Source organism: Eschscholzia californica, unplaced genomic scaffold (assembly GCF_041429995.1).
Source record: "Eschscholzia californica isolate CP2 unplaced genomic scaffold, dmEscCali1.0.p SCAF_1, whole genome shotgun sequence".
Classification (NCBI taxonomy): Eukaryota; Viridiplantae; Streptophyta; class Magnoliopsida; order Ranunculales; family Papaveraceae; genus Eschscholzia; species Eschscholzia californica.
Genome location: NW_028238198.1, coordinates 7,799,135 through 7,819,021, shown reverse-complemented (window position 1 = coordinate 7,819,021; position 19,887 = coordinate 7,799,135). Strand labels below are relative to the sequence as shown.

At 35.1% G+C, this 19,887-nt stretch overlaps 2 protein-coding genes across 2 annotated transcripts; both read right to left on the bottom strand.

Annotated features, from left to right (window-relative positions):
- Positions 1-590: 590 nt before the first annotated feature.
- LOC147563763 (EPD1-interacting receptor-like cytoplasmic serine/threonine-protein kinase 5A) lies at positions 591-2,889 on the bottom strand. Its single transcript, XM_086640418.1, has 8 exons — positions 2,718-2,889; positions 2,538-2,602; positions 2,122-2,170; positions 1,717-1,898; positions 1,481-1,613; positions 1,285-1,409; positions 1,102-1,204; positions 591-954 (listed from the first exon to the last, which is right to left on the bottom strand). Exons 3-8 carry the CDS (start codon positions 2,138-2,140, stop codon positions 626-628), a joined length of 891 nt encoding a protein of 296 aa, XP_086496544.1. The 5' UTR covers positions 2,141-2,170; positions 2,538-2,602; positions 2,718-2,889; the 3' UTR covers positions 591-625.
- A 2,159-nt stretch (positions 2,890-5,048) lies between these two features.
- On the bottom strand, positions 5,049-11,573 carry LOC147563762 (putative serine/threonine-protein kinase PBL8). Its single transcript, XM_086658715.1, has 6 exons — positions 11,495-11,573; positions 11,039-11,226; positions 5,995-6,127; positions 5,731-5,855; positions 5,534-5,636; positions 5,049-5,347 (listed from the first exon to the last, which is right to left on the bottom strand). The coding sequence occupies exons 1-6, from the start codon at positions 11,571-11,573 to the stop codon at positions 5,049-5,051; spliced, it is 927 nt and encodes a 308-aa protein (XP_086514841.1).
- Positions 11,574-19,887: the final 8,314 nt, after the last annotated feature.

Sequence of the window (19,887 nt, the reverse complement as noted above, 5' to 3'; positions counted from 1 at the left end):
TAGGGTGGACTAAATATGTGTTTAGGGGTAGTTTTTTGGACCATAAGCCCATAAATCCCTAATACTAATCACCAACATTAAAAGAAAAACATACATTGTAAATGTCTTTTAATGCTAGCTTAAATATGGAGTATTTTGTATGACTCTTGTAAATTGTAAATATTTTCTAGGTATACATGTAAGTAGGACCATTATAAATGATTTCTCTTAAGAATAAGGATTTGAGAGAAATTCAAGAAAATAAATTTACGAACAAGTGTATCTTTGATATGAATAAGCTCTAATTAAGCTCATGAAGCAATTTTGAGGTTAACTAAAACACAATTCATGATTGTTTACCAAGGTTTTGAGGACTTCTTTAATTATAAAATCACCAAAATTTAAAGAAAAACATACATTTTACATGTCTTTAAATGCTATTTTAAAAAAATTTATTGCTCTCCTAAATACACTTAATTTGCATCAAACTGCTTACATTTGAAACGTTCGTCATTTCACCGTCTATATTTTAACTGTTTCGCAGGTGGTGCTTACATAGAGATGATGATATTTCGAATTGAAAGGAAGAAAAACTACAGATTTAAAAACAATTCGAAACAAACTTCTTTCTTTCACTTAATTTTCTTTAGCAACAAAAACAAGTTTTTTCTTCCACCTTCAAATTTTCAAGTTGTTTACAAACATTTCCTATTGTTGGTCTTTGAGATGTTTTATCATGTGTACAATCTAGCCCAAGTTGAATTGCTTTTCTCCCATTCTCACTATCACAACCACTTGCTCTAAGACTCTTATGAACAACTTTTTTGATGTTTTTCATCTTTCCTTTAGTGTCCATGCATCTTCCTCTTATCCATTTCGGTAATAATCCTCGATTGACATATTGGCTTTGCTTTGTAAGTAATTCAAGTATTAGAATTCCGATACTAAATATATCAGACTCAGGCGATGCAGGTCCTGAAGAAAAAGTGAAAATTGTTAAGAAATATTTATAGAGGTTTACAACGAGGTTTAGATAGAATTTTTCATGTGGGACTAACTTGTAGGATTTTCATATGAAACGTTTAGTTAAATCAATAACAAGCGTAGAGATCATGTACTTACCTTTTATTGCTAGAATATCAGATGAACCATACGTTCCACCAGATTGAAGCCCTTCTTCTCCTCTTTTGGCCAGTCCAAAATCGCTTAACTTGGCATTGAAGTCCTACAAATTCGAGGTTGAGCAAAAATGAGCTTCATATTTCAAAATTATATAGAAGAAAGACCTTAAAGAGACTTCTTCACCTCATCAATCAGGATATTTTCGGATTTAAGATCTCTAAAAATGATTTGTGGCTCTTGTTGGTGTAGGTGATTTATTACATTCGCCATATCACGGATAATTTTGAGAGTTGTTGGCCAATCTAGCTCTGTTACATAATGGAAATGATTTCATTAATAATAACGTCTCGTTTAAACATTTTTTCTAATAGATTTATACCGTGAATGTTGTTTCTCAAGGACCGTTTTCTCATGTACTCGTAAACCAAGCAAAGATCACTAGTGTCATTGGAGTACCCGACTAACTTAATGATGTTCGGGTGATTAATACTTGCAAGAATGCTCGTTTCCATCTGAAAATATATAATGTCATTTTTCTTCAAACCATATAAATAAATGTATAAAAATAATATTATGAAAGCGAAATTCTTTCACTAATTCATCATTTTTACTTACTTTAAATTCCGTTCTTTTAATGGTCTTGCCTCTATTTACTTTTATTGCAATTTCTTGTTGGGTGATACCCTTTCGCTCGCCCTTAGGAATTTTCCCTTTGAACACTTCTCCGAATGATCCTTGACCCAATTTTTCTTGAAAATGGTTTCCGTATAGAAGTAGTTCATTAAATGGAATCTGAACTGTAAAAAGATTATGCAATCGGAACAAACTTGAGATTAGAAAAACTTAGGAAAAAAAATCATGTTTTTATCTATGATGAAAAATGACGGAAGATACTACAAAATTAGACCTACCAAAGACCTAAATAGAATCTAAAATGAAGCGATGCATTAACAGAGGAAAGAGAGTTGACTTGGAACAAGAGACCATTGATTTCGTGTAGGTATGGAGACAGATACATACCTGGAAGCAATGGTTCCATGTCAATGCTTGTTTTTTTTATCTGTCAACCCTGGAGACAAGTCACCATAATTGAACTATAAGTAGGAGAAGTTCAAATCCCTATGGACTTAGGTAGTGTTCTTTTCTCCAATTTTATACATCAAATTGGATTCGAGTTTTAAATTGTCTCTAATCAGATTTCATTATGTTTGTTTTTATCTGACTCTTGTTTCTGATTGGTTTCAATTTTCAAATCCAGACTCGGGTTGATTTTGAGTTTACTTGAGCCATACATATTGAAAAAAAAAAGTCTTAATATTAAGGGCCCAATATATATGCAATAACTTGAATGGAAACAAGAACTGAATTAACTGACAGAATGATATATAAATCACATAATTGGAACAGTTGAGACTATAATATAATTCAGTTTTCACCTGTTCAATTATAGGAACCACACATCCTTATACAGTTGATAAGAGTAAGAACTCAAAATTTTGACCTGTTAAAGAAAAAAAAAACAGAGTAAGAACTTAATCTTGGATTCTCTAGAAAGAGATAGCAAGTAATTAAACATAACACATGAAGAAATTGAATAAAGATTAAAGATAAAATACCCAATTCTCATTTTGATTCAGATAAAAATAAGAAAAAGTGATTTTTCAGGTCTTTCTCTCTTTTTTTCTTGCTGCCTAAGACAGAGCAAGAAGGGTGTATTTATGAGATAAAATATGATTGACATCTATTTTAACACACACTTTCATCTCTCTCTCTCTCTCCATGACTATCACTATCTACTTTCCCTCTCTCTAGAAGCTAATGATAAAATAGCAATGTATATGTTGATAGAACATTGATATTGTGTCCCAAAATTTGAGCCTAAACCCGACCTAAAAAAGGGTGACAGTCGGATTTCGTTCAACCAATCAAGAGAGAGAAAACAGGGCAAAATCAGGTCGTCCACGTAAAATTCTTGTATAAATTTTAGCCATATATCATTTTTGATGTTGATATGATTGTTTCTAATCCCTCCAAACTTCAACTATTCAAACATTTTTTTTATTTGTTATAGTTGAAAATCTAGGTTTTGTTATGTTGATAACAGCCTACAAAGTAAAGAGTATATACCCATACAAGACTTTTAGTGAAAGATTAAAGGTAATTAATCATTAATTATAAAATTAAAATAATCTTGCCTTCAATTTTTTAATCTTGGTTTTATTCTTTACACGTTTTAAGTATAATTGCTCCATTCTCAAAAAAAAAAAAAAAGTATAATTGCTCCGTACTTACTTGTAAGAGTACCGACCATGTTATCATATTTAAGGGATTATTATGATTTTAAGTTCATATAATATTTATTTTGTTTGTTTTCTCAAAATTTATTTTGCTTTGTTGACACAAAAAAAGAGAAAAAAGTGTTGATTGTGAGGAGTCACTCTTCTAGGCCAAGCAAACAAGCCCAAGCCTAGGCTAAGCAAGCCCATAGGCCCACTCGATACCTCTAGATTCTTATGTACTTTTTTTTGTTGCAAGGTCACTTTATGTACCTATTAATCGTTTTCTAAGGGGATTATCATAATTTGTCATTGTAGTTTTTCTTTTCCTAATGGAAAGTGTTTTTTTTCCGATAAAAAAAGTGAGTTAGTCTTATAATGAGGAAAAGACAGAGATTTTAAAAGAAAGCGCTTTGGGGAAAGCTAAATAGTTTCCAGGGTGTAAAATTTTAAAGGGAATATGCAAAATTTTGAAAAGTTTCCGGGGAAACATATTTTATGGGAATATGGTTCAAAATAAAAAAACTCTCCCCCTCACCTCCCTCCACCTCACCTCACCTCCCTCCACCTCATCTTCTCTCTCTCTTCTCCGATAGGTCGCCGGCCGGAAAATTTTCTTCAACAGACCGGATCTGTTGAAGAACAGACCGGAACTCCGGCGAAGGGAAACCCCCTTCGCCGGAGTTTAGAGAGAGAGAGATGTGAGAGAAATAAAAAAAAAAAATTCATGGTCGCCGGCCGGAAAATTTTCCGGCCGGCGACCTATCGGAGAAGAGAGAGAGAAGATGAGGTGGAGAGAGAAGATGAGGTGGAGGGAGAGAAGTGAGGTGGAGAGAGAGAGCTGAGGTGGAGAAGCTATTTTGCTTTCCCCCTAAATAAAATTGTCAAACAAAATTGACCAATTTTTGACCAAGTCTTCACACCCCGGAAACTATTTAGCTTTCCCCAAAGCGCTGGCCATTTTAAAATGTATCTAAGATGGTGTGCTTGGCCCTCACATAGTCCAATGGCAGTTTTGGTCCCCCTCTTTTTTCTATTGGGGAAGGATAAATTTAAGTTGGGAAGTTTTAAAGGCACCTTTCTTAAATGTTATGCGCCCCTGCATCCCTCCTTTGACTTGATAAATCTAGTTTCACTGTAATTATTTATAGGCGCTCCCACATATGTAGTCTCGGACCGACTTTGTTACAAAGTTCGGCTCAAAGTCCACTAGATTCAACTCAGCAAACTCCGAAAGAACTTTATACAAGTTCTTAGCACAAATAGTCAAGTGAACCCAGGACTAATCTGAGTCAGTCACTCAGTCACCGAAACAAGTCACATAAAAATAAACATTCCGAGTACAATTTGATTCAAACATCTCAAGTCAAATCTCAATTTAAGAAAAAACACCATATAAATAACACATAAATAACTTCTCATAGACTATAGCTAATTTTTTTTTTCTTCACATGTTCAATTTTTTTCCCCAAGAGCTCTTTGTTATACTTGCTTATATGAAGAATCAAAGACATACATAGCTCTTCAACTTCACATCTTTGTTATACTTGTAAACAGAAAACACATATTACACTATTCAACTTATAGATATGTATATGTATAACATATGATCATGAAATTTTTTTTTTTTTTTTGTCTACGTGGGACTATTTTCGTAATAGGCTAGCACCTTCATTGAAGCTTTCTTAGATGTTCACATACTTCCTCTATTTTCGGTCTTTCAAAATGTTTGTCATGTGTACATCTTAGTCCAAGCTTGAGTAGTTCTTTTGCTATCTTATTATGGCAACCACTTGCTCTTAATGTCTTATGAACTACTTCATCAATATTCTTGATCTTTCCCTTAATGCAAACATTTCCTCTTACCCAATTTTGTAGCTTCCCTGTGTGCACAAATCCGGTCTTCTTTGATAGCAATTCAAGAATCAGTATCCCTATACTGAACACATCAGACTCTGGACTGGCTGGTCCTGCGAGTAATGTAAATCGTAGAGTCTCAACAAAGCGACTCTATGTAAAAGTATTCAATTGTATTCACTCTGAAAATTTGTCAGATTAGGTCAAGCTCAAAATGTAGGTTTGACTTTGAGATAATGAAATTATGGTTCATTTTGCTTAGTTCTTCGCCGAATAATGGACTAGGTATATTGGCATACCGAACATGGCAAGGACATCAGATGAACCTGTCGTTCCTCCCGTTTGGTCCCCCTTATCGCCTCTCTTGGCAACTCCGAAATCACTTAACTTAGCATTGAAATTCTGGCAATTAGGAGATTGAATGTAATCGGTACCGAGTAAAAAAAATTATATATGAATGCTTAGAAATCATAGAGACCTCCTTAATTATCATCACCTCATCAATCAAAATATTTTCTGACTTAAGGTCTCTAAAAATGATTTGTGGTTTTTGTCGATGTAGGTGGTATATCACATTCGCCATATCTCGAATAATCTTGAGAGTTCTTGGCCAGTTCAAATCTGTCCAAAGTTGAAAGTTTATTACATAAAACAACAAGAAGAAACCTAAAAGATCTTGAGAGGTTTGAGGAGTAGTTTCTGGCATAGCAACTACACCCTTCTTCTCAAGCCCATCCTAAACTTTAATACATGCACATACCTTGAATGTTTCCTTTCAAATTTCCTTTTACCATGTACTCATACACCAAGCAAAGATGATATTCGTCTTCCGAATACCCTATTAGCTTGATGATATTAGGATGTTTAATCGACCCAAGAATGCTTGTTTCCATCTGAAAAATCCACCAAGTAAGTTCACACACATTATGGTCCGAAAATTATTTAGAATTTATGGTATAAATGGAAGTTATTAGTTTTTTACTCGCTTCAAATTCGGTTCTTCTTTTCGTTGACACTTTAGTTACTTTTATTGCAACTTCCTGTTGAGGAAGCTTCCTAGGGTTGTTGATAGGAATGGTTCCTTTGTATACTAATCCAAATGCTCCTTTCCCCAATATAGAGCTTTCTTGGAATTGGTTTGCATAATATCCCAGTTCATCATATGTGAACTTAACTGTCAAAAACAAGTGGGAAAAATGTACGAAAACTCTAAAAAAGTAGTGAAGATTGTGATAGCTAGTTTCCTTTTTCCGGATAGAGGATGATTTTATGTTATTAGGAAAATCATTTCATGCAAAATTACATAACTTTCCGAATATATCGTTAAACTGTGTTTATAAGATCAACATAGTGATGGTAACTAAAAAGGCCATCGATATAAGAAATGCATGGATATGATGATGAAGAAGATGGAATTAATTAAGTACCAAGTATGGAGTATACCTAGATGATGTGGTTCTTGAGTTTGCACTGTTTGCTTCTGAACCTGTTTTCCATGGAGGAGCAATAGCTTAAAGCACATGTGTGATGTGTAGTTATATTTGCAGGCACATATACTGATATACACAAACAAACACACACATATATAGAGAGAGGGTTGGACCCATGTTAGGGCTTGTGGGGGCACATACCATCCTTAAATTTGTATTTCAAGTAGAGGTAAATATCTTCATCAAAAAAAAAAAAAAAAGTAGAGGTAAATATGTGTATAAAGAGATGTGACACAAACAATATTGTCTGGGAATAAAGGTGGGCACATTGGTTCCAAGGGGAGTTGTCCACCTTGTAGGTTCAATTCCCTTCATCATATTTCCTTTTCAATTTTTAGGGAAAATTTATAGACACCACTCGTAAGTATTAAAGTCACCTCCTTCCAACACAAACTCCATCCCAAATTTGCTTTTGACTCTTTGAGGTAGGCGTCTATAACACTAGTAGGGGCGCCTTACTTCACTAATTTTCATGGGCAAATTTGTTTGTGCTCCCTACTCTTTTATTAGTTATTATTTTGAATAATGATAGATTGGGAAGAAGAAAAACTAAACAGATTGTAGGCAAAAAGTCATACGTGGTTTGTCGTGATTCGTGATTTAGTGGACCAGAATCATTAAAAACACGAATCAACAAACCACATAAGTCTTCAACCTTATCATGGATTCGAGGTACACTGAAAACGCAAAAAAAAAAAAAAAACAAGCCACATAAGAGTCTGCCTAGTTTTCTTCTTCCCTATCGTTACCCTATTATTTTAGGCCTATATTTGTTTCTTTTGACTTTTTATTTTCAATTTTTTTTTTTTTTTTGAATCAAACTTCATTTAAAGGCCAAAAGACTAATGAGAATTACATCATGAAGTTGATGTTGAACCCCCTTAATTTAGCTTTATTTTTTCCTCAATTTGATGATGAACCCCCTTCATTTTGTTAGAGCAATCTCCATCTTACTCTTATGCCTTCTTATTATTTTATTTTCCTATATATACATGTATGTTAGTATTTTTTTCTGGCTATTTTTTCTTCTAAAATCAGTATCTCTCCGTTCCTTAAATTCTTTAAAAACATAAATTGTGGACATAATGAGTTCTCATCTTTTTCAAATAAGATTTATACATTATTTTAGTATGGTGTTGTGTAAGGTCGGGGTGTATGTTATTTGGGATTCAGCCCCATATTAAAGACTTTAACCCTTATATATGCTTGACAATTGTTAATACGAGGAGATTATAGTATTTTTTTTCGTAGAAAATATAAAATTTTTGAAACGGAGAAGTACAAAAAAAGATGGGATTGAAAATTACAGTCGTTACAACAGACCACCGATGCATCTTTTAGAAGTGTGACAATTATTAATGGTCAGGATCCTGGAAACAATTATAATGAAAAATAGTTGTTCGTGGAAGATAAAGATATTGTATGTAAATATGTAATAGTAGTATTCAATGCAGACCACTGTTTTTATAAATTCGAACTTTTTTATTGTTGTGTTTTAACCACCATCAACTACAGATATGTAGATAGGAGGAGAAAGAGAGACGTGAAGAGATGAAGTTTAGGGTGCAAATAATCTAGTGAATTTTTGGACTTAAAAAAAAAAAGTGCCCCCTTTAAGTCTTTTTTTTTTTTTTTTGATGAAGCCCCCTTTAAGTCTTTGTTCTCCTCAGACTTGCCACGATTCCCCAAAGCAATAGTCATTTTAAGCTACCTAAAATTTCTAACTTTATTTTATGATTATGAAAATTTCGCGGTTGAATTCCGGAATTAAAATCCAAAATAGGAATTCTTTCTCCGTTGAAAGAAAAGTCCAAAATTTTGGTAGAGAAATAAAATCGTCATAAAAAAATGACTTTGGAAATGTCACGGATATATCCGGAAAGAAAAGTCAAAATAGATGAAATTAATCTATTTTAGTGTCACAAATAGAAGAGAAATGTGACAAAAAGGTGCGTCACAACTAGAAATAGTTGGATATAGGTGACAGTAGAAGTCTGTCGCAAAAGAAGTTTTCTGACAGTTATTAACTGTAGCAACTGACCGTCACAAAAAGATTTTCCAACAGTAACACAAACTGTGGCAAAACTAGTCACACAAAACTGTGGCAAAAAAGTTATGTCACAAATATATAATTTGGGGGAAATTAGAAACTTATAAATTAGGGTTTTCCAAAATTTGGAAATTTCTCAAAATTTGGATTTCCCAAATCAAAAGTTAATTGAAAATGAAACGATAGAAATCACATCTAATGTGTATGAGGCCACTAATCCATCTATGGTATAATCCATATCAACCAAACTCGGCCAAGAATCAACCGGTGGTGATCGGAAGCTAGAGAGAGAAAGAGTCGTTCGTTGGCCGAAGAACCTAGAAAAATAAGGTTGGTTCATCACCAAACCGGAAGGAAACCGGTGGTGGAATAGTATTATGATGTATAAATCGATGGGAATGATCGATTGGGAACAAAAATGTCGCCGGAAATCGAACCCTAATATGTCCGTCTAGGGAAAGATGAAGAAGACGCTCGGGTAAAAGAAATTCGCGAGTGACGTCATCATGACGTAATCATGAACTCAGAATGCCGTCAGCATGCGTAATAAAACACGGGTCAATGGTCGCTGACTCGGTCAACAAAATCGAAAGATACAGAAACTTTCGTGATCTCCGATTGTTGGTAAGGTAGGGTTCCGGCGAGAGAAGATTTTCCGGTCACTCTAGGGTTTCCAAGAAACCGTGAACAAGATATCGCACCATGACGAGGGGAGAGACCTAATAGGTGTAGGATTCATCGACAATAGTTGGAGAAGAAGGAAAACCACCGATCAAAGCTCACTCGTTGCAGCCGATAGAGATTTCTAGAGAGAGTGAGCGGCGGTATACTAAAGCCCTAAAGCCGAGAAGGAAACGGGTGATTTCTTCATCGAATCAAGAGAGAAATGAGATTGTGATTGATGAGTAGTTGTCCAAAACGATACGATCGTTTGGTAAAGAAAAAAATCGCCGGAAAGTGCTAGGATGATGCCGGAAAAGTAATCGGTTAAAGCCCTAGATGCAGTCGTCGGAGAAGACGACTGAAGTTCGCGGTCAACGTCTGCTGACTTTAGTCAGCGTGTGAAGGGACTCTCGGGTCAAAGACAGTGGACTGGTCAGCATGTTCTTAAGGGGTTGTTTGGTCGCGGGTTTTGACAAAACCGGGTTTTTAATTGTTCCGGAACGGAAAATATTTGGTTCTGGTTGTTGAAAGTGAACCAGATCCGCGATTTTGGTTCCGAAACTTCTATTTTTAATTTCAGACCTATTTTAGGTCTAAAAAATTCGAAAAAATTGAAAAAAATCCGAAAAAATCGAAAATAAATGTAGAATCATACCTTTGTTGGAGAGGAACTACGTCTTCGATATACTTTAATAATCTCATAAAAATTTCGAATCTCCTATTCTTGGTTGAATTTTTTTTTCTACTTTTACTTGATTTTCTCGTCATAATCACAAGACTAATCTTGGAAAACAAATCGTATACACGATTGAAATATAATATAATCACAACTAAAAGAAAAGTTGGAATTTGCGGAAGCATAAATCAGGATCAATTAACCTGCTCATGATACCATGTTAAATTTACGATTATATAATAATCGGAGATATAGACATGAAATAACGACACGATAATTTAACGTGGTTCGGTCGAATACTCAAGACCTACATCCACGGAGAAATAATTCTTTATTAATAATTCACTACATACAATTGTATGTGGGAGTTGATCGGTTACATTGGTCAGACATAACTCGATGAGTTTGAATCCTAGAACCCTCTCCTATTTATAGATGACTTAGGGTTTAGGGTTTCCTAGTTTCTGATTACTAAACTAGGAAATAATACAAAATCTATCTAATATTACCATTAGATAGTTACAAGAGATATTCTGAATATAAGAAACTAAATCTTCACATATCTTCAATATATCTTCAATATATCTTCAAATATCTTCAATATTCTGAATTCTTCTTGATCGTCGGATCTCGCCTTCTCGATCCGTCACGTACATAAACGTATATTATTTCTGCAACTTATCTTGACCGCCGGATCTCCTATTTTCGATCCTCCTTATGTAACGTATCCTATTAACTCATACACCAAGCAAAGATGATATTCGTCTTCCGAATACCCTATTAGCTTGATGATATTAGGATGTTTAATCGACCCAAGAATGCTTGTTTCCATCTGAAAAATCCACCAAGTAAGTTCACACACATTATGGTCCGAAAATTATTTAGAATTTATGGTATAAATGGAAGTTATTAGTTTTTTACTCACTTCAAATTCGGTTCTTCTTTTCGTTGACACTTTAGTTACTTTTATTGCAACTTCCTGTTGAGGAAGCTTCCTAGGGTTGTTGATAGGAATGGTTCCTTTGTATACTAATCCAAATGCTCCTTTCCCCAATATAGAGCTTTCTTGGAATTGGTTTGCATAATATCCCAGTTCATCATATGTGAACTTAACTGTCAAAAACAAGTGGGAAAAATGTATGAAAACTCTAAAAAAGTAGTGAAGATTGTGATAGCTAGTTTCCTTTTTCCGGATAGAGGATGATTTTATGTTATTAGGAAAATCATTTCATGCAAAATTACATAACCTTCCGAATATATTGTTAAACTGTGTTTATAAGATCAACATAGTGATGGTAACTAAAAGGCCATCGATATAAGAAATGCATGGATATGATGATGAAGAAGATGGAATTAATTCAGTACCAAGTATGGAGTATACCTAGATGATGTGGTTCTTGAGTTTGCACTGTTTGCTTCTGAACCTGTTCTCCATGGAGGTGCAATAGCTTAAAGCACATGTGTGATGTGTAGTTATATTTGCATGCACATATACTGATATACACAAACAAAACACACATTTTTTTTTTGTTGAAAAACAAAAGACACATATATAGAGAGAGGGTTGGACCCATCTTTCAACAAAAAAAAAAAAAAGAGGGTTGGACCCATGTTAGTGCTTGGGGGGCACATACCATCCTTAAATTTGTATTTCAAGTAGAGGTAAAAAGGTGTATAAAGAGATGTGACACAAACAATATTGTCTGGGAATAAAGGTGGGTACATTGGTTCCAAGGGGAGTTGTCCACCTTGTAGGTTCAATTCCCTTCATCATATTTCCTTTTCAATTTTTAGGGAAGATTTATAGACACCACTCGTTAGTGTTAAAGACACCTCCTTCCAACACAAACTCCATCCCAAATTTGCTTTTGACTCTTTGAGGTAGGCGTCTATTACACTAGTGGGGGCGCCTTACTTCCCTAATTTTCATGAGCAAATTTATTTGTGCTCCCTACTCTTTTATTAGTTATTATTTTGAATAATGATAGATTGGGAAGAAGAAAAACTAAACAGATTGTAGGCAAAAAGTCATACGTGGTTTGTCGTGATTCGTGATTTAGTGGACCAGAATCATTAAAAACACGAATCAACAAACCACATAAGTCGCCAACAACCCATGATTGGAGTGGTAGGAGGTTTTGTCTTCAACCTTATCATGGATTCGAGGTACACTGAAAACGCAAAAAAAAAAAAACAAGCCACATAAGAGTCTGCCTAGTTTTCTTCTTCCCTATCGTTACCCTATTATTTTAGCCCTATATTTGTTTCTTTTCACTTTTTTTTTTCAATTTTTTTTTTTTTTTTGAATCAAACTTCATTCAAACTTCATTTAAAGGCCAAAAGACTAATGAGAATTACATCATGAAGTTGATGTTGAACCCCCTTAATTTAGCTTTATTTTTTCCTCAATTTGATGATGAACCCCCTTAATTTTGTTAGAGCAATCTCCATCTTACTCTTATGCCTTCTTATTATTTTATTTTCTTATATATACATGTATGTTAGTATTTTTTTTCTGGCTATTTTTTCTTCTAAAATCAGTATCTCTCCATTCCTTAAATTCTTTAAAAACGTAAATTGTGGACATAATGAGTTCTCATCCTTTTCAAATAAGATTTATACATTATTTTAGTATGGTGGTGTGTAAGGTCGGGGTGTATGTTATTTGGGATTCAGCCCCATATTAAAGACTTTAACCCTCATATATGCTTGACAATTGTTAATACGAGGAGATTATAGTATTTTTTCGTAGAAAATATAAATTTTTTGAAACGGAGAAGTACAAAAAAAAAGATGGGATTGAAAATTACAGTCGTTATAGCAGACCACCCATGCATCTTTTAGAAGTGTGACAATTATTAATGGTCAGGATCCTGGAAACAATTATAATGAAAAATAGTTGTTCGTGGAAGATAAAGATATTGTATGTAATAGTAGTATTCAATGCAGACCACTGTTTTTATAAATTCGAACTTTTTTATTGTTGTGTTTTAACCACCATCAACTACAGATATGTAGATAGGAGGAGAAAGAGAGACGTGAAGAGATGAAGTTTAGGGTGTAAATAATCTAGTGAATTTTTGGACTTAAAAAAAAAAGTGCCCCTTTAAGTCTTTGTTCTCCTCAGACTTGCCACGATTCCCCGAAGCAATAGTCATTTTAAGCTACATAAAATTTCTAACTTTATTTTATGTCCAGTCAATAGAGCATCCCGCAGTAGTGTTTGCAAAAATAGAGCATCCCGCAGTAGTGTTGCGTAATGATTTTCAGACTATCCTATGATTGTTCAAAGATCCTTTCATGCATTATGTCACATATCAAGGAAAATCCATTCTAGCGTCAAAGGGAAGTTCTCTTCTGATGAATAAATGAAAATATCACCTTGTAAAATTTATGGCAATGCCATTTTTCCTTCTGGTCTCAACCTGATAGAATCCATACAAAGGCAGTGTAATAAAGCATCACTATGAAAGCTAGTTCAACAAAAAAAAATGTTAACAAGAAAAGAAATGGTATTTGGAGCGAAAGATGAAAAGCGAGTGTGAAGCGACCCACTTAGGGGGAGACACGTGGTCACAACTCCGTTACTTTTCAAATTTCGGGAACATTGGAGTTTGGTTCACGAAATCAGCGAGTTTATAGATACGTCCCTCTACACAGATTAGATCTGAACCGTTGAATCTATAAACGGTCCAGATCATATACGAAAAGCTGAGTAAAATGTGACTTCTCCGGTTCTCCAAACTCCAGCCAATATGTCCAGTTCCAGACTTCTAGCAAAAAATAGTTCAAAATATTAGAAAAAGACAAGAGTGAATCATAGATTCTTAACAATGAACAAAAAAAGAGAGAAAAACAATATCCTACAAAGAGACTAGTTATTTTTTTTGTTGAGAGTACAAAGAGACTAGTTAGAGACATGAGTAGTGGGTTTGTCTCTAGTTCGAACGAAACATAACACGCAGGGACGGATCTACATGCAGGCCAAGGGGGGCCATGGCCCCCTTGGCCTGCCGTAAATTGTTTTAGAAATGCTGATTGCTCTATGACTTTTCGTATAAATAAAGTTTGAGTCATACTCATAACATATATGTAGCGCGGGTGAGATGGTAGAGGTCCGAGTTTTAGACGTGAGACACCTGTAGACTTAGATTTTTCATTTTTTTTTTTTGTTCGGCCCCCCTTGACTACTACTCCTAGTTCCGTCCCTGATAACACGGGAACAACTTAATAATTTCATTGTTGTTTCATTCATTTCATCTATTAGTGTCGGAATCGTGTTTCTTCTTTTGTTAAGGATCTCTTTCTTCTTTTTAAGTCAATGTTTTAGAACAAATTTTCGTCAAATGATTCTCCTTCATCCCGAACTTGTGGATTAAGGAATTGGGTAAAGGGGAATGTCTTAGATTTTCAATTTATGGTGGAAATTGTTGGGACTTTGACTATTTTGTTGTACCCTTGATTAAGGCCACTTCTTCATGCCTTGTGTGAAAATGAGATTGCTGTTTTTTCTTTTTTAATTTTCTTGGACATGAAGTATAAAAAAAAGCTGCTAGTTTAACTAAAAAGAAAGGAAGATTACTTTTTCCAAGTTCACATTAGTCTTTCAACAAAAAAAAAGAAAAAAAAGTTGACATTGACATTCGTGTTAGGAAACCTTAATAATTTCGAGTCTTCCTAATTTAATGGTTTAATATGAAAACTAGTAGCAAGTATGTACCAAAATGGGTATAAAAAGAAGACCATCTAATTTAATATGACTATTTCAACAAAGTTTTTTAATATGATTCTATTTATATCAAATTTAATAAGATATGTTTTGTTGAATACTTTAATGATCTTATCCAAATAGAAAAAAATATTGGCTTATCAAGATAATTGACATTAATTTGAAGAAACCTCATTACGCAGATTTTCTGTTTATGAACTATATTCGTAGTCTGTATTAGATTAGTTGAACTGATATAGTATGTTTGTTATATTAATTATATCAAGAATTATTTGCTTTAAGTATTTAATGTTGGAATCAGAGCTAATTTTGGCTTCATCCGGCTCGTCAAAATTAGAAACGGAATGCGCCCTTGCGCTTGTCTCTCTCTAGCTCTTGAATTTGGTGGAGCAAAAAATGATTCGAATCCGATTCCGGATGCATGAGAAATTCAAGTTTAAATTTAGACGAAGATAGGTTAAACCAGGGACTGAATTAGGAGTAGAAATCAAGGGGGCCAACCAAAAACCTTATAAAAGTTGACAAAATCTAAGCCTAACAGTGCTTGAACTCGGGTCTCTGACGTCCACAACTTCCACCTCTACCATCTCAACCACGCAACATATGTATCATGAGTTTGGTTTGAACGTTATTTATGTGATAAACAAGAGGGCAATCAACATTTCTAAATCAATTTGCACAAGTCAAGGGGGCCATGACACCCTTTGGCCTGCATGTAGATCTGTCCCTGGGTTAAACCATGGACTAAAACAGCAAATAGGGTAAGTCTGGGCGAAGCGTGCACACTCAGATCCGGATGGCTCGGTTTCCACGCGCGGGGATTAAGCAGATCTGACGGTTTCGATCAAGACTGTTCGAAATCTTGGTGGGACGCCTCAATAAGCGTTGGATCTGCGAGGATCCAACGACTGGCGTCCCACTCGCGTCAGGCAAGAGGTGGGATGACCGAGATCAGTCATCTAACGGCTCAGTCCATTATCTGTTGGGCAGATTTCGGGCGTGATCAAAGGATGGTCGTTCCCTCCGCATTTCTACTTAAATCTAACGCCCCGTATTGTTGCCGCCTCTAAAAGTTACAGTTATTTCAAGTTAAGTCTTTCTTCTTGAAAGGTTGTGTCCTTTGATCCTAAAAGGCACTTATGCCTATTTGATTCCTATATAAACAACCCAAATCCACTTCTTTATCCATTCAAGTTATTCTCTTCTTCTCTTCTGAAATCAGTATTCTAGTGTGTCTGGAATATAGTTCTGCTTTCAGAAATATTCTAATGTGTGTAGAATATAACTCTGACTTTAGAAATATTCTAGTATATCTACAACTCTGAAGAAAGAAGCCTCTGAGTGAGTTTCGTCAATTCTCTTCTTCTCTTCTCTTTTGAAATAAGTATTTTGGTGTGTCTGGAATATAATTATGATTTTAGAAATATTCTAGTGTGTTTGGAATTCCGAAGAGAGAAGTATTCGGGTGAAGTTAAAACCTTCAAGTGTCTAAAAGATCCATTCACATCAGTCCAAGAGCTCATATTATTTACGAAGGTTCGCCAGCTTTTAGAATATAATTACTATCAGGTGTAAAATGTCTTAAGGAAAGAGAATTTATTCTCGTCTCGACTCCATAAATTCTTCTTTTTACCCTCAATTTTTGTCTATATCGGTTAATCCGAAAGAAGGATTACTGATAAGTCAGTATTCACTTATTGTCTATCACTCTATAACTTAGAGAAAAGAAGTTTCTTACTTCAAACCAAGATTTTGTCTTAATCAAGACAAGACAGATGTAAAGTGAACTCTACTCATAACCAGAGGAGCAACATTTAAAAATAGGAAGTTATTAAAGAGCCTCTCATTAGTGTTATTGGTTCTTAAATTTCAGCTCAAGTCCGTCGAATTTAATTCTAATTTCAACTTTAAAACTTAATGTAGAATTCGGTAGATTTTGAGTAGACCTACACCTTTTTTTTTAAGAAAAGGCAAATTAATTTGGTCCAAGTCGCTAGATTTTTTCATAATTATTAAACTTTAACACAACCTCCTAATTACACATCGTTTTGTTTTTTTTTTGAAGAAATTCGACTACGATCTATTAATGAAAGAGGCTTAAAGTCCAACAACATGAAAGAGGTCTAAATATATCCTTAATAATCAAATTCAGTAAACCATGGATTCCAACTCCTCTGTGAATTGAACTTGGGATCTCCAGGATTATGGAGTTTATGTCAACACTTTCAACCACTTAGACAAGCAAGTGTTGACCCTAATTATTACATTATTTATTCCCGAGAAGTTTTATAGCCCCCCCCCCCCCCCCCCCCCCCCCCCCGTTCTTGTTAAAAGGGCCACTCCTTGTGAATTCGATATGAGCCCACCGAATTTACAAGAGACCATTTGGTACGAGCCCACCCCCCCCCCCCCCCCCCCCCCCCCCCCGTTCTTGTTAAAAGGCCCCTCCTTGTGAATTCGATACGAGCCCACCGAATTTACAAGAGACCATTTGGTACGAGCCCACCGAATTTGCAATAGACTATTCGGTACGAGCCCACTGAATTTCGTTCTAATAACCTATTTTGTAAATTCGGTATCTCGTACCAAATTGTGAATTCGGTGGACTCGTACCAAATTCACAAAAGGGACCATTTTAACAAGAATTGAGGTCCCTATAAAACTCCCCTTTATACCCTAATTAGTAATCATTGGTATGTCTATATACATGAAAAATGTAGGCCAACACTTCGAAAAAATAAGAAAATTTTTCGAGAGTACAAAGAGTTTGTCAAAGATTGGTCAATTTTAGTTGACCAATGTTGTACTAATTATTGTAGGAAAATAATTTTGAGCGAGTTTTATTTTTCTAATTGTTCCCCTTACCTCAACACCGTTTTTTCTCCACTTCGGTATTGATCGTCAGTAAACGACCATTTTCGGTAATTAATTTTTATCATCATCACCATCATTATTTCTCTCTCTTCCTCCTTTCTTTCTCTCATTCATCATTCTCTTCTCTCCTCTTCACTCTACCATTCCGCCGAAGGACCTGTCGCTGGTAAACGACAGTGGTTTGGGAGACTACCTATTGTACTGCTTTGTGATGAAATCTAGAGGAAGCAACAATAAGATAATCATAAAGTTTTTTTTTTATAATCATAAAGTCAAGTACTACGTAAAGATAAGAATGAGTAAGTCATGAAAGCAGAGATTCCCAAAACATATGAACACCATAACTGAGATATTCCAATAAAATTGTTACATATATCTTTAAGATGATCACCATAGATAAAACACCACTTGATGTAAGTAAAACCCTGACATAAAAATCCATATATATATATATATATGAACTTCTCCCTTTTAAAGACGCCATCTTTTCTGTTGAAAGGGTTTTACAGAGAGGAAGTGAGAAGTTGGACGGTGGAAGGAGAGGTGAGACATGAATTATATAGAGATGGGACGAGCTTTCAGATATAATCTATAGTACAACTTGTTGGGAACTTATCTTCTTGAAGGTGGAGCGAACGTGTGGGATTAACAACTCACCTTTGTAACAGATATTGAGTTTTTAACCAAACAAAATACAAATATTTGAATTTTTAACAAATAAGAATTCTTTTCTCTTTTGGATATCTTTTGGGTGAGATTTAGTCTCTTTTCATCCTTTTTCTTCTCATCTTCTTCTCTTTTATCTGGTTTCTATCTCTTTTTCTTTCTTATCATAATCTTTAAGTATGGATGCTACAAATTCTGATCTGTTGCAACAACTAGAGGAACTCACAACTGCAGAACCATCAGTACAAACAGTAGAAGGGTTCGAACATCTCAGTTTGGAATCTTCGGTGAATAAACATGGGGTTCTAAAGTTCTGCAGTGACAAGAGGATTGATACTAGTCAGGCCATGATTAGGCTGTCTCGAGTAATATATGGTCCTAACAAGTTTTCTCTCATAGAAATCAAAGAGAATCATTTCCTCATTCGCTTCTCAACGGGAACAGAACTCGAAATGGCTATGGTTCGATCTCCTTGGGTCATAATGGATGAACTCATTATTTTACAAGAGTGCAATCCCCTTTTGGCTCCAATCGACCATACATTTGACAAAGTATGGTTCTGGATCCAAATGCATGGAATTCCTATTCGGCATTTGAACAGCACTAATATCAATAGGGTGGCTTCGACTATAGGAAATTATGTACCAACTACTCCCGAAGATGCTGCAAAGTGGTCGTTATTTGGTCGAGTTCGTGTGGAAGTTAATGTCGCAGATATTCTGCCGAACAGGGTGAACCTAAAACTGTCTAATCATCAACTTATTTCGGTTGAATTACGGTTTGAACGATTACCCAGATTTTGCAATCTTTGTGGTCGTATAGGCCATACTTTAACTTTCTGTCCTATTAATTTACTTATTGGGGATCTTCTAAAAATGAATTTGACCGAGTCTCAACGATCTAAACTTCAATCGACCTTGATCCCCAAATACCCGGACAACTTTAAAGTGATCATGTCGAATAGAGGACAAGGAAAAGGATTAGAGTCTTTTCCAGGGACTAACATTTCTTGTAGTGATGGTATATTAGGATCCAGCCCAATAGGAGAATCTATAGGAGTGTCTCTGAATAATAATTTTGGAGATATCTTGGATCGTTTGAATTCAGTCAAGAGAGCACGTACTATTGGTCAGAACATTCCTTTTAATTTTCCTATAAGTCATCTTCAATCAGGTACTAATAATGTGCATGGGACATCTAGTGGGGAGAATCTAGAGGAAGGAGGCAGAATTCACAAGAGAATGGCGAGGGAGACAGCCCCTAACAAAGCAGTTGAAAAGGTTTCGGCTACCTTAAAGCCGATGGAAGAATGAGTATCCTTGCTTGGAATTGTCGGGGAATTGGGAACAACCCGACAAGGAATGCTCTTTATCAGTTCCTGAGGGCCACTAGGCCTGACTTAGTTTTTATTTCCGAGACTAAATTACCGTATTTATGTAATTTTTCTTTTCTTCATAATTTAGGATATAATAATTGCCACCAAGTTCTTTCCCAGGGAAGAAGTG

Excerpts from the sequence above, each read along its gene's own strand:
- LOC147563763 (XM_086640418.1), bottom strand. Across the intron at positions 1,410-1,480 it reads CTTGAGAAACAACATTCACG|AGCTAGATTGGCCAACAACT; the intron begins GTATAAATCTAT and ends ATTATGTAACAG. Across the intron at positions 955-1,101 it reads TGATATTCTAGCAATAAAAG|GACCTGCATCGCCTGAGTCT; the intron begins GTAAGTACATGA and ends CTTTTTCTTCAG.
- LOC147563762 (XM_086658715.1), bottom strand. The coding sequence starts at position 11,573 with ATGTGCTTTAAGCTATTGCACCTCCATGGAGAACAGGTTCAGAAGCAA. Across the intron at positions 6,128-11,038 it reads AAAGAAGAACCGAATTTGAA|ATGGAAACAAGCATTCTTGG; the intron begins GTGAGTAAAAAA and ends TGGATTTTTCAG. Across the intron at positions 5,637-5,730 it reads AAAATATTTTGATTGATGAG|AATTTCAATGCTAAGTTAAG; the intron begins GTGATGATAATT and ends CCTAATTGCCAG.